General features: G+C 42.8%; 1 protein-coding gene across 1 annotated transcript in view; it reads right to left on the bottom strand.

Moving 5' to 3' along the window:
- The window catches only part of Gxylt2 (glucoside xylosyltransferase 2), an 87975-nt gene that overhangs the window by 41387 nt on the left and 33011 nt on the right, over window positions 1-13577 (bottom strand). Inside the window, exon 3 of the mRNA XM_051154996.1 lies at window positions 5463-5594. Within this exon, the coding sequence (XP_051010953.1) occupies window positions 5463-5594 (132 nt within the window). The remainder of the gene's footprint in view (window positions 1-5462; window positions 5595-13577) is intronic.

Here is a 13577-nt window from a genome sequence, read left to right as displayed (position 1 = left end):
GTTACCAGGTGATTTGGAGTGCAAATAGGTCTGAAAGCTATTCCGCCCTAACTGCCGCCATGAATGCAGATGCATTCATGAAGTTCCCTGCAAAAGCCACATCTGTGTTATAGGTTCTACAGACTGAGGGACCAGGTAGAACTTCCTGATTGTAGAGACTTGAAAGGATGCTCATCAGAGCCACGATTACCTTGTGTCATGGCTAGCACCCTGACTTGCTACTCATCGCCCTCCTCTGTATCTGGCCTAACATCCCTTTGACTATCAGGTAAGACCTTTGGCATGATTAACTCATCTATAATTAGCTTCCAACAACCCAAAGCTAAGAATATCATCAGACAGCGTCTGAAACCCATTGCAGAGACTTCCCTGCTGGACTGTAACCTGCCTGTCTGAGGTCTTCACCAATGTGCTTAGTAAGCCTTTGCTATTTTGTTATGTGACTATAAAAATCTGAGTAGCCACTTCCACAGTGGACCACACTATTCAGAGCATCCTGTGTCCATGTTTGTGGGGCATTGTCACGATGGTTGGCTCAGAATAAACTACCTCTTATTCTCTTTTTGCATTGACACTGCACCACCAATAAAGACACCAGATGTTGTTATAATTAGGAGCATATCAATTAAAACTCGGTGAAATCCTGTCTCCCTGAGTAAAGCCTGAATAGCATGTTCCTATCACATTAGGCACTCCTTGCCAATTAAGTTTCTGAGCAGCCTGCTCTTTGGTTATGTCTGCTATATTCTAAATGTTACTAGGACACACACACACACACACACACACACACACACACACACACACACACGCCTCTATTCCTGAGGAGAGAAGCCTTTGTGATTCAATGGGCACAGCAGGTAGTGAAATGTGTAGCTGTTAAAAAACATCACACCTTCTCATTTAACTGGGGAAAGATGGTGTGCACTCATTCAAACCCTCTCTTTTTGTAGAATGAAGGGCTTCCTGGTTCTCTACTAAATTTAATTGATTTGTAGTTGGCATAGTGTTTGGAATACTTTAAGGTACTGAATTGTCAGAAAGAAAGATACAAGCTAGAGAACTTCAAGCCACCTGTACTGTAGCGTCACTGACTGATAACAGTCCTAGCCCTAAGCCATTATCCCCAGAAGTAGAAAAGTAAACTGATCTCTAGGACTTCATAACCCAAGCATGGGTGAAATCTCAATTCCTCTAAAAGCGTGTCAGAGTCTTATAAGCATGAAATGCAAAACTCACATTTGCTCTGATAATAAAATACTAGTTGAGGGCTGGGGAGAAGGCTCAGCGGCTAAGAGTCCTTCATGATAAGAGTCTTTCTTTGCTCTGCAAGGGTAAGAACCTGAGATCAAACCTCCAGGATCCACAAACAAAGCTGGGTGTGGCCGTGCACACATCGGAGACAAGAGGACCATTGGGTCTTACTGGCTTCCAGCCTTGCTCCAAGTTGAGAGACAAATTCTGTTCCAAGAAATAAGGCTGAGAATGATGAAGCAGGACACACAATGTTGTCTTCTGGCTCCACACCTGGGCACCAGCATGTACACCTACACACACACACACACACACACACACACACACAAACACACACACACGTGTCCATATACCATACACACTCCTCCTCATACACAGACAAATATGCATTAGTTAAGACTTTCTACTGTGTGCCTGGGGGAGAAGCCAGCTAGTTACAAAACACCCGATGAAAGCAACCGAAAGAAGGAAGTTTGCTTTGGCTCACAGTTTGAGGAGACACAGTCCATCTTGGTTAGAAAGTTTATGGCAGTGCTGGGCATGGTGACACATTCCTGCATTCTGGGAGACCAGAGGCAGGTGGATCTCTGTGAGCTCGAGGCCAGCCTGGTCTACAAAGTGAGTCCAGGACAGCCAAGGCTGCACAGAGAAACCCTGTATCGAAAACCAAACCAAGCCAAAACAAAGAAACAAACAAAAAAGAACATCATGGCAGCGAGTAGCTCAACAAATGGTCACAATGCATATGCAGTTAGGAAGCAGAGAACGGCAGAGAGCAGAGCCAGGCTAAAAGACCACCTGGCCTGCCCCATGTACCTACTTCCTCTAGCACAGATCCACACACTAGTTCCATAAAACTAGTTCCTTCTAAAACAGCATGTTCAGCTGGAGACCAGGAGTCCAACCATAAGCCTAAGGGATCCATTTCATCCAAACCACAGCACTGGTGGTACAGAAGATGACAGCCTATGGTTCTCCCAACTCAGGCGCCTGCCGGAATGCTTCATTCTGGGGCTCCATTTTCCATGTGCAGCCTCAGCAGCACATCATATTTGGCTTCATGGAAAGGGGTTTCATGGGAAACATGAATTAGATTTTACTTCAGACTACCCTGAAGGTCAATATATCTCAGCAACCCTCCCCAAAGCCATGTTCACAATCTGCCATTATGATGCAGGACTCGGGAGAAGGTAAATGTCCCTGTCAGCCGCAATCTCTCCTGTTCTTTTTAAGAAGGCCTGGTTCCCATTACCAGAAGCAGATAAGGAACACAAACACCCATTTGTCATTCAAAGCAGACAGCTCACTTAGCCCGCTCATCCTGCAGTGAGCTTGGTTTGTTGTTGCTGCTTTCGTTGTTGCGTCATAAAGTCACAATTCAAGGTTAGAGAAAATTCAAGTGTGTTTCCATTGAGTTGCTCAAGTCTTGCATTAGGGTGTGTAGACAAATCTCCCAACAGTAACTCTGGTTTTCTAACTACTTCATTTTGCCTTAGATAGAGAGAAAAAAGCCGAAGCCTGGCATCATTTTTCACCTCAAGTGGCAGTTATGGTGTATATCACCAACCTAGAGATGTTGGCTCCATTTTCAGGTGGTTATTCCTTACCCATGTTTTTTTTTTGTTGTTGTTGTTTGTTTGTTTTTTTATTTCATAAACTATTTGCCTTTCTTTTCTTCTTCTCTTTCTTTTTTTATTATTTAAATATATTTTATTAATTTATTCATATTACAACTCGATTGTTATCCCATCCCTTGTATCCTCCCATTTGTCCCTCCCTCCCATTTTCCCCTTACTCCCCTCCCCTATGACTGTGACTGAGGGGGACCGCCTCCCCCTGTATATGCTCATAGGGTATCAAGTCTCTTCTTGGTAGCCTGCTATCCTTCCTCTGAGTGCCACCAGGTCTCCCTTACCCATGTTTTTATACAAATAACTCATCTCATAAGATGTAGATGGGTCTGCGTGTGCTAAACACAGGTCATTTAATTAAACGGCAACTGAGTTTGTTGAGGAGGCTTAGTGCTTAAAAGTGCACACTGCTCTTGCAGAGGACCTGAATTCAGTTCCCAGAACCCATAACAAGAGGCTCACAACTGCCTGCAACCCCAGCACCAGGGAATTCAATGTCCTCTGCTGGCCTCTGTGTGCACGTACACACATGTGGTATACACACACACACAAATAAAAGTTAAATAAGCCTTTAAAAACTAAAACAGATTAGCCAGCAGCCACACACCCAGGCTGTAGCTCTTCTTGCTGGTTCCTATGTAGAATGCTAAGGTTATCACTCACCATTCGGAGTTTCCAAACCAACAGATGAGGGAGCACCCTCCTCCCCTAGGATAGCCCTAGATACCTCAAAACTAAACACCATGCAATTTAAACCTCTTTACCCAAGCCACTGGTCCTGCAGCTTTCCTCATCTCTCTACCATGCAATATCACTATCCATTTGTGAGATTGGGCATTATGAAAAAAATCGCCCTTTGTATAAGTCATTAATGGTTAGATTGACAACTGTAACTGAATTAACCAAAACCTGGCTCAGCTCCTTTTCAACCTCTCACCCCCGACACTTCAACTCCAACAGCAGCTGTTAAATCCATTTGTCAAGTGGGTCTCAAATCCACCACGAACAGTTTGCCTTTTTCTTTTTCAAAGATTTGTTTGTTTATTTAATGTATATGAGTGCCTTATCTGCATGTACACCTGCATTCCAGAAGAGAGCATCAGATCTCATTATAGATGGTTGTGAGCCACCATGTGACCCCTGGGAACTGAATAGGTACCTCTGGAAGAGCACGTGGTGCTCTTAACCACTGAGCCATCTCTCCAGCCCCAGTTTGTCTTCTTAAAAACACAAATCAGAGCCGGGCAGTGGTGGCACACTCCTTTAATCCCAGCACTTGGGAGGCAGAGGCAAGTGGATCTCTGTGAGTTCGAGGCCAGCCTGATCTACAGAGTGAGTCCAGGACAGCCAAGGCTACACAGAGAAACCCTGTCTCGAAAAACCAAAAACCAAAAACCAAAACCACAAATCAGGCCAGCCAGTTTCAATATTAGATTCACACAATGCCCCCCCCCCCCCCCCCCAGTCTTTAAACAGACAGCAGCCATCTCAAGGCGGCTTCCAGAGCCTGCAGTTTCAGTCCGGCCAACATCTTCAGCCCCATCTCCATCTCTATTCTAGTTCCATGGACCTCTATTTTAGCAAGCATGGCTCTTTCCAGATCAGGACCTCTGCACACACTGGCCTCTGGCCTGGACCTCCTCCACCCCCCCCCTCCCTTCGTCACCCAGCAATCTCACTTCATCTGTGCCTTGCCACAAATGGCCTCTAAGATCTCTTCCAGGACACAGCAGGATTGCATATGACATAATTTCATGGTGCTTTTTCTCTACCTTGGTCCTGTCTAGACTTAAGCTCCTGTCTCAGACTTAATGTCTGGGGAGCAGGACCATGGTCACTTAATTAACACTGTATCAACTGCCTATAGAAGGTATGGATCCCTCAGAAATATTAACGTTGTAATCTGCAGTACATTTCCTTCCCCGTTCAATACCTCAGTTTTGGTGTATCCTTTCATATTGTCTCCTCTCTCACTTTTTCCACCTCCCCACCCCTCTTTTTTTTTTTTTTTTTTTTTTTTTTTTTTTTTTGTGGTACCAGGGATTAAACCCAGGTAGGGCCTCGTGCATGGTTGGAAAATCCATTGAGCTATAGCCCCAGCCTACCTTAATAATTAAAAAAAAAAAAGGAACCAAAAATATTCTATTAAAGATTTCAAAACTGAAAGTCTAAGCTAGAACTCTGGACCCTTTGTGACTACCTGGCTACATGTTGTCATGGTTCGTGTTGTTCAAGAAACGCTAATAGAAGCTAACAATGACCGAGCGCTACGAGCCACACACAAGGAGGAAACTGAGGCTGAGGTTCACAAGCCAGTAAACGGTGACATCACAGTCACAAAGTCCCTTGGCTAAAGCTTGGATGCTTTGGATGCTCTCAGACCCAAAGTCTTGAGGAAAGAGCCTTCGAGACTACAAGGGCCCTCTGTCTGCAGACTGCTGGCTGAGAGTGCCAACCACAGAACGGAGGGGTCACTTTTATTCCTCCCCAGGAAGGACCTCCAACACATCTCGGCTGATTCTACTGTTTTCAAGTGGAAGTGTTCCCCAAGCCACATCTTGTCAACAACAGGGTTCCTACCGGAAGGAAGAGCCTCTGGGCAGCACAGGGTTTGAATAGTTTCTTCCATTCCTGAGGGTTTCCGACAGAAAACGTGATGGGGTAGAGTTTGTGCTCAAACTTCTTTGTATATGAGTCAGGCCACTGGCGCAACTGCAAAACACGGGAGACACAAGGGTGGTAAGACACGGAAGATCAACGGAGAACACCTGAGAGACCTCTGGCTGGCACAACGGAGATTACCCAGGCACCTCACATGGGAAGTCCAGCTTCATCCCTGCTCCTACTGGCCACTAAGTGAAAGAACATTTGCCTATAATATTGCTAGGATTGAAAACAAGTAATGTTTGCTGCTGGCCAAGGGATGGGAGACTGGTCCACAAGCACCTGCCAAAGGGAATACAGACTTGCATAAACTGTCAAGAGGGCAATTCAGAACAATTTAGAAGCTGGCTAACAATCTCAAAGCCCAAGGGCTTTCGTCACAATGTAGTCTGCAGTAATAAAACCTGGGTAGAAACTACATGCCAATTTATAAGGAGTTGTGAAAAATAAAAATGATGATAGACTTATACAATGGAATAATGCAGAATAGAGATCTGTATGTTTCAATGTGATATCTGACACTATATGGCCCAGTGTAGTGGTGCATGCCTGCAATCCCAGTATTAGAGAGATGGAGGTAAGAAGAACACAAGTTCGAGGCTATGTGAGATAGCGTCTCAAAAAAAAAAAAAAAAAAAATTCTACTATGACTCCATCTAATAGTAAAAGTATATGTGTCTTTGTATCATGATTTATTTTTATGTGAATGTGTGTTTTGCCTGCATGTATGTACGTGTAATGTGTTTGCTGCCTGCAGAGATCAGAAGAGGGCATTGGATCCCCTCAAATTGGAGTTACAGTTGGAAGCCATCCAATGTGGGTGCTGGGAACTGGACCTGAGGCCTCTGCAAAAGCAGAAAATGCTCTTCTATGGAACCATCTCGCCAGCCCTCATGCTATGTCTTTTATATGTGGAAAAGAAATCTAGGCAGACAGCGTTCCATTATTAAAAGTGGGAGCCTCTACAGTTGGTGCTGATGGGCCTCACTGCCTGTTAGTATTTCTGTATCTTTCAGAACTTCCATAGTAAATGTTCCTTTCTTGCATATGTTAATATATTTTTTAAAGATTCATTCTTTTATTCATTTTATGTGTGAATGTTTTTCTTGCATGTATGTATGTGTACCACATGCATGCCTGGTACCTGAAGGAGACATACAAGGGCATCAGATTCCCTTCAACCAGTGTTACAGATGACTAAGAGCTCCATGCACATGGACACTGAATTCAACACGTGATTGCTGAGCCATCTCTCTAGCTCTGCATATGTTAAAGTTAAATTTTTAAAAATTATTTTGTTTTTGTAAATATACATTTATATTTTAAAGATAAAATTTTAATGTACCTTATTTTATTATTGTTTTTTTTTTTTTGAGACAGGGTTTCTCTGTGTAACAGCCCTGGCTGTCCTGGAACCCACTCTGTAGAAGACCAGGCTGGTCTCAAAGTCACAGCAATCCAACTGCCTCTGCCTCCCGAGTGCTGGGATTAAAGGCGTGAGCCACTGCACTCAGCTAATGGACCTCATTTTTTTTTTTTTTTTATAATACTTGCAGGTTTAGAGAAAAGTGGAGCAGAAAGTAAATAGTTACCATCTTGCCTCTCGCCGTCCCATATAATTTATCAGCTCACAATGCTGATCTTTGCTGCAAGTCATGGGCCAATACTGATTATTAATAACTGATGGGCCAATATTGATTGTTATTTAAATTTGGGGGGCGGGGACAGGATCTCACTATGTAGCTCAGGCCCTGGGACTCTTGGATTTCTGTTTTCTGCAAAGTCCTGTCACTGGACTCATACAGGTCTACCACTAGATCCTGGCTTCTTTCACTTAGCAATATGTACTTAGGATTCCATGTTCTTTTTTGTGGCTTGACAACTCATTTATTCTTGTAAGGCTTTACACTTCTCTCTTCTGAATGGAATAGAAGAAGGAGTAGATCTGGGGAAGAGGGGAAGCAGGTGGGGAAACTGGGAGGAGTGGAGGGAGGGGAAACTGAGGCCAGGATGTAAGTACGAGAGAAGAATAAATGTTTTAAAATTTAAAAAGGATTAAAGTTTATTTGTATTGGTAAATAATTTTACATTAACAAGTCAGTGGCAACTTCTGAGGTATGTCTGAATAACAGAATACATGCAGTTGTTGGTAATCACATCATAGAACTAGAGCCAGCAAATGACAGTCTCAAAAGCTCAATACCCAGCCCTACACCCAGGCAGAACAATTTGACATTTTATTTTATTTTTGGTTTTTCAAGACAGGGTATCTCTGTGTAGCCTTGGCTTTCCTAGGCTCTCTTTGTAGTCCAGGCTGGCCTCAAACTCACAGGGATCCACCTGCCTCTGCCTCCCAAGTTCTGGGATTAAAGGCGTGCGCCACCACGCCTGGATTAATTTGACATTTTAAAGTAGTCAAAGAAATCATGGGGCTTGAAGATGGCTCAGAGGCTAAGAGTGCATACTGCTCTTGTAGAGGACCTGAGTTCAGTTCTCAGCACCCACATCAGGTGGTTTACACTTCAAGTGGTTCACAAATACAGTAGAGGGAATCTAACACTTCAGGCCTCTGCAGGAACCTGTAGTTATATGTACATATTCACATGCAGACCCACATGCATATGCATAATTAAAAATAAGATAAATCTTTTAAAAAATCAAAACAGAATCACGTTTTGTAATAGATAAGATCACATAAGATTTGAACTTGTCTCCCTAAATAGACTGGAATACAGTCATAACCCCGGTCATGTGCACACTGTTAGGGCCACTTTTACACTTACTAACTGGGGCCAATGTAGCTGTGATACACAATGCCTGCAAAGCAGTAGTTGCTATACCTAGGGTTTTAAGCAAAAATGTAGAAACGCCAACCTCTGTTTTAGAAGCAATTAGTTATCTACTTATTGTTGATAGAAGAAAGAACATGGAGTATGATCTAATTTCTGATATTTATTTATTTAGTTAGATAGTTTTTCAAGACAGGGTCTCTCTGTATTAGCGTTGGCTGTCCTGGCTTTGTAGATCAGGTTGGCCTTGAACTCACAGCAATCTGTTTGCCTCTGCCTCCAGAGCACTGGGATTAAAGGTGTGCACCACCACACCCTGTGGAGGAATGTCATTAGTGTATGTAACAACTGTCAACAAAGCGCTATTTAGCTAATCATCTGGGCAGAAGGACAGGAAGTGGAAGGCAGGACTTCCTGGAGAGGGGGCGGAGCCAGGATTGACAGTGAGAAGGAGAAGGAAGACTGTTGACAGTTGCCGAGGAAGGAGGAAAGAAGCTACCCGAGGATCAGATTGGCAAGTGCATGTATGCTATGAGGTTTAGAGTAGTTTGTTTTAATTTACAAGGAGATTAGCAACAGTTAAGATTCTGCCCGGCCACAGTGCTTGCAGCTTTAAAGTATTTTTCAGTCTCTCTGTGTCAGTTATCAGCTTCCTAGGCCAAACAGATACAATTTATTGTAACAAATTGGCGCCCAAAATATTTAGTGTATCCACACCCTTAAAAAAGGATACTTTGTTATAGTTTGATGCGAGAAGTATCTCCCAAAGAGAAAACCCAAATAATAAAATAGAGACTTTGCTATAACTTGGTGGTTTAAAGATGAAAGACAAAATAACACAAAGTTTTTGGGCCTTGTTAAATGCTCTTTTAAATGAGGTTGTGATACAAATAAGAGAGAGAGATAAACCGTGCTACTGATAATGATTACTATTTTTATTTTAATCATTCTAGATTTCTATAATTCTTCAAAAGAAAAGGCTTCAGAGAAAAAAATTACAAAAATTTATAGATTGGACTGAGGAAAATGCTAGGTTATTGGGTTACTGGAGACAAAGCTAATTTCCGATATTTATATGAAAGAATATTATCTTAGTTTGCTTTTTGTTGCTGTGATAAAGCACCATGCCTCAAAGCATTTTGGGCAGGAAAGAGTTGATTTTGGTTTAAAGTTTACATTCTGTCATGAAGGGAAGTCAGGGCAGGAACTCTGGTCGGGAACCGGAAGCAGGTGCTGATGCAGAGGCCATGGAAGAACTCCACTTACTGGCTTTCTCCTCATGGGTCGCTTAGCCTGCTTTCACGCATGACCCAGGGCCACCTGCTCAGGAGTGGCATCACCCTCCCACATCAATCATCCATCATGATAATCCCCTACAGACTTGCCTACAGGCCAGTCTGATGGAGGCAATTCCTCAACGGAACATTTGCTCTTCCCAGATGTTTCTAGCCTGTGTCAAGTTGACAAAGGACTAACCAGCACAGACATGGAATAGAAAAATATGCCAAAATTGTTTTCCTGAGCACTACTGTAGAGGTTGGGTCTTTTAAATTTGTGATTCACAAATTTATTGGTTATCTGTTTAAAATGTACACACATCATTTTTATAGACATAAACTTTTAGAAATATTGGGAGCACTTGAAAATTCTTGAATGACATTTGTATCTAACATTTGATTAATGATGCACATTGATTGAACCTAACCCACACCAGCACTAATACCATGTTCAAATACCCTGGCTCCAGAGAACTGACAGTCACATAAGCTAAGAACACATAACACAGGATTCTCAACCTTTCTGACGCTATGAGCCTTTAAGACAGTTCCTCACGTTGTGGTGACCTCAACCAAAATTTTTTATTTTATTTTATTGCTACTTCATAGCTGTAATATTTTGGGAGGGTTTCAAGACAAAGTTTCTCTGTGTAATAACCCTGGCTTTCCTGAAACTCTTTGTAGACCCGGCTGGCCTTGAACTCCCAGAGATCTGCTTGTCTCTGCCTCCAGAGTACTGGGATTAAAGGTGTGCGCCACCACCCAGTTTATAACTGTAATTATTCAGTGTTATGAATCATAATATAACTATTTGACATGCAGGATATCTGATATGTGACATCTGTGAAAGGGTTGTTCTACCCCAAAGTGGTCACGACCCACTTAGTACAACAGAACCGACCACTTAGTGAGCACAGGCACACACGTGGGCACACACTGAGCCCTAACTCAGTGTGCCAAGAATGGGGGGAGGGGTCTTCATGACTTTGAGTTTGAGTATCTAATTTCTCTTTCCCAATGCACATCTTCAGGGAAAGCATCCTTGGTCTATTTATATTTCTTACAGTCCACATTTAAATCTATTCCTACCATGTTTAAAGTTACTCTTCCAACATTTTGGCTTCTTCCACGTCTCCAGTCTTAGTTTCTTTAACATGAAGATTTTCTTTTTTTCTACTTCTGTATTCTGTATATCACGTTCTTTTTATTTTAAGTACTTCTCTTCAAAATCTTAGTATCCATATGAAATCAGATGCTAATTGTTATCATTCTCCTGAATTACAGGGGACTCACCCGAAATGTTTAACTATGATGATAAACTTTAGTCTGATTTTAACATTCACTCCACAACTGGGGTATTACTTTTTTTTTAAGTCATCATTTTTCTACTTTACTTACATCTCTTCTTCCCTCATGATCTCACCCTCCTTCTAAGATCACTGTATTACATCTTAAAGTACATCCTATAAAAAATCTCATTTAATGAAGATCTTTTGCTGGTTAATTCTTTCATTCTCTGTATGTAGTTTAACCAGCTGTAGGGGATTTTAATCCAGCAACATGGTTACTCTGCCTGGAATACAGACACACCCTTAGCACACACCTTTAATTCCTCTGGTTGTAATACAGACATGCCCTTATTTAGTTCACACCTGTAATCTCAAACAATAACGGTAAAGTTTGAAGAAGGAAGCACCCGTGTTTGAAAGTGACATCTAATTGAGAGACAGACAAAGTGACAAATCAGCAAAAGATTTGACAAAATAGGGTATGTCCAACTCTCATGAGGAGAGACAGGAAAGAGAAGCTACTTGGGAGCAGCACAGAGGCAGAGGGAGAGAGGAGGCAGTTTTACCAGAAGAGTTGTACAGAGACAGGTGGAAGAGAGAACAAGCTAGACACAGGTAAATACAGAGAAGATTGGAACAGATTTCTAGAATTAGTTTGAGGCCAATTAGAGCAATTCTGTCAGAAGCTGAGAGCAGCCAGACTGAATCAGTCAGCTTGGAAAGGAGTTTGAGTTGAACAGCTGAGTTGAACCAGCCAGGCAGAGTTTAGAAAGCACTAGAAAGGGTGAGTTTATTCAGCAGTAAGTCTCAGAGGCTGAAAACATTCTAGGCCTAGATTAGATTGTGACAGAGGCTAGGAGCTTCCAGGTCCAGGCTTATATTAGCAGATGGAGGCAGTAAGCCTTGGAGATGACAATTACGTCAGGTGAATAAAAGGTACTTTTACAACCAGGTAAGAATATCCAAGTTGATATATTCTCTGCATTTTAAAGGAATTATCTTGCCATGTACTAGCTAGTATTTCTGCTGAGAAGTCAACTGTTTATAACTATTGCTTCTAATAAAACAATTAATTGGGAGGCTATGGTAGCTTGAACGAGACTGTCCCACATAGGCTCAGAGTTTGAATGCTTGGTCCCCATTTAGTGGCACTGTTAGGAAGGTTTAGGAGGAAGTATGTTGTTACTAGGAAGGTTTAGGAGGTGTGGCTTTGCTGGAGGAAGTATGTTACTAGGTACAGGGGTTGAGGTTTTAAAGCCACACACCATTCTCCTTTTGCTTGTGGTTTAAGATGTGAGTCCTCAGCATCCTGCTCCAGCCTGTGCTGACATGCTTCCTCACCATGATGGGCTCTTTTCTCTCTGAAACTGTAAGCACATACAAACCTTTCCTTTTAATATGTTGCCTTGGGCATGGTGTTTTATCACAGCAATGGAAAAGTAGCGAAAACAGAGGTTATGTGGCTACATCAGCTTCAATATGCCAGCTTTCTACTTAGGCAACTGAGACCCACTTAGTTCAAAAAACAGCTACATCCCAGGCCAATTAGAAACCAGCAGCTAACCTTTAGGGACTATTTACTACTTGAGCTCACCTAGTCAAAGACTCCCAATCAAAGACTGCCAACCTTCCTGGGGACGACCCTCTGGAATGATCCAAATAATAGCCACTGATCTAAGCTAAATGTTTTCTTTGGCTTGCTCTCCTTCCTCCTTACAAGGCCTTCCTTCCTCCTGGCAGCCCTTCACCAGGGCCCAGGAACACTGGCAGTCTGGAACTGAAGGGGTGAGTAGGGCTTAGCCCTTGAGTGACCTCTGGGAGTTGGCGCCTTCTTTCCACCAGGGTTTTAGGGGTCCTTGTTCTTTTTTTATGTCCTTTTCTGTTTGGCTCATTTCCCCCCTCAAAGTGCAGCTCTTTTTGTTCCAGATTGTGTGTGTGTGCAGGAGAGAGAGAGAGAGAGAGAGAGAGAGAGAGAGAGAGAGAGAGAGAGAGAGAGAGAGAGAGAGAGAGAACACCCCAGACCACATGCATGCCAGAGCACGCGAATAGAGGTCAGAAGGCAACTTTCATAAGTCAGCTCCCCCCTTCCTTATTGTTGATGTGGTCTCTCCTGTTGCCCCTGCCCCTATAGGCTGTCTGGTCTGTGGGCTTCTGGGTAATTCTGTCTTTGCTGTCATCTCACAGTAGGAGTACTAGGCGTTCTGGGCTAACAAATATGACTTGCTTGGGGCTTTTTCCTCCGTATTCCTGTGATCAAGCCAGGGTCAGCAGCTTACTCAGCAAGCGCTTTTACAAACTGAGCCGATCTTCCCAGCCCCAGGGTAAATTTTTAAAAGGAGCTTCTGGGGCCTTTTGTTCTTTTCTCTTAAAGAGAGGCTGCCTTTAATACAACTTTTTTAAAAAGATGAGAAACTGTCTAAATATAACAATGGTGGCTGACTTAAAAAAAAAAAAATCCTGAGGTAAAAATGTGGTTCTAAATATCCCAGGAAGTTATCACAGAAAACTCTGAATTCACCTACAATGCTCAGTGCTGGGTGTCAGCAGAGGAAAGGGGTGGGTGGCACTGGTCACCTTCCCCCAACCCAGCCTCAGCCAGCTGCTGTAACAAAATGCCCAATGTCTATGGCACATTCCAGAGAATCTTTGCAGAGAGAAGGAATCAACTTATCAGAC

This window comes from Acomys russatus, chromosome 13 (assembly GCF_903995435.1).
Source record: "Acomys russatus chromosome 13, mAcoRus1.1, whole genome shotgun sequence".
NCBI lineage: Eukaryota > Metazoa > Chordata > Mammalia > Rodentia > Muridae > Acomys > Acomys russatus.
Note: the sequence above shows the minus strand (reverse complement) of the source record. Positions and strands in the feature narration are given on the sequence as shown.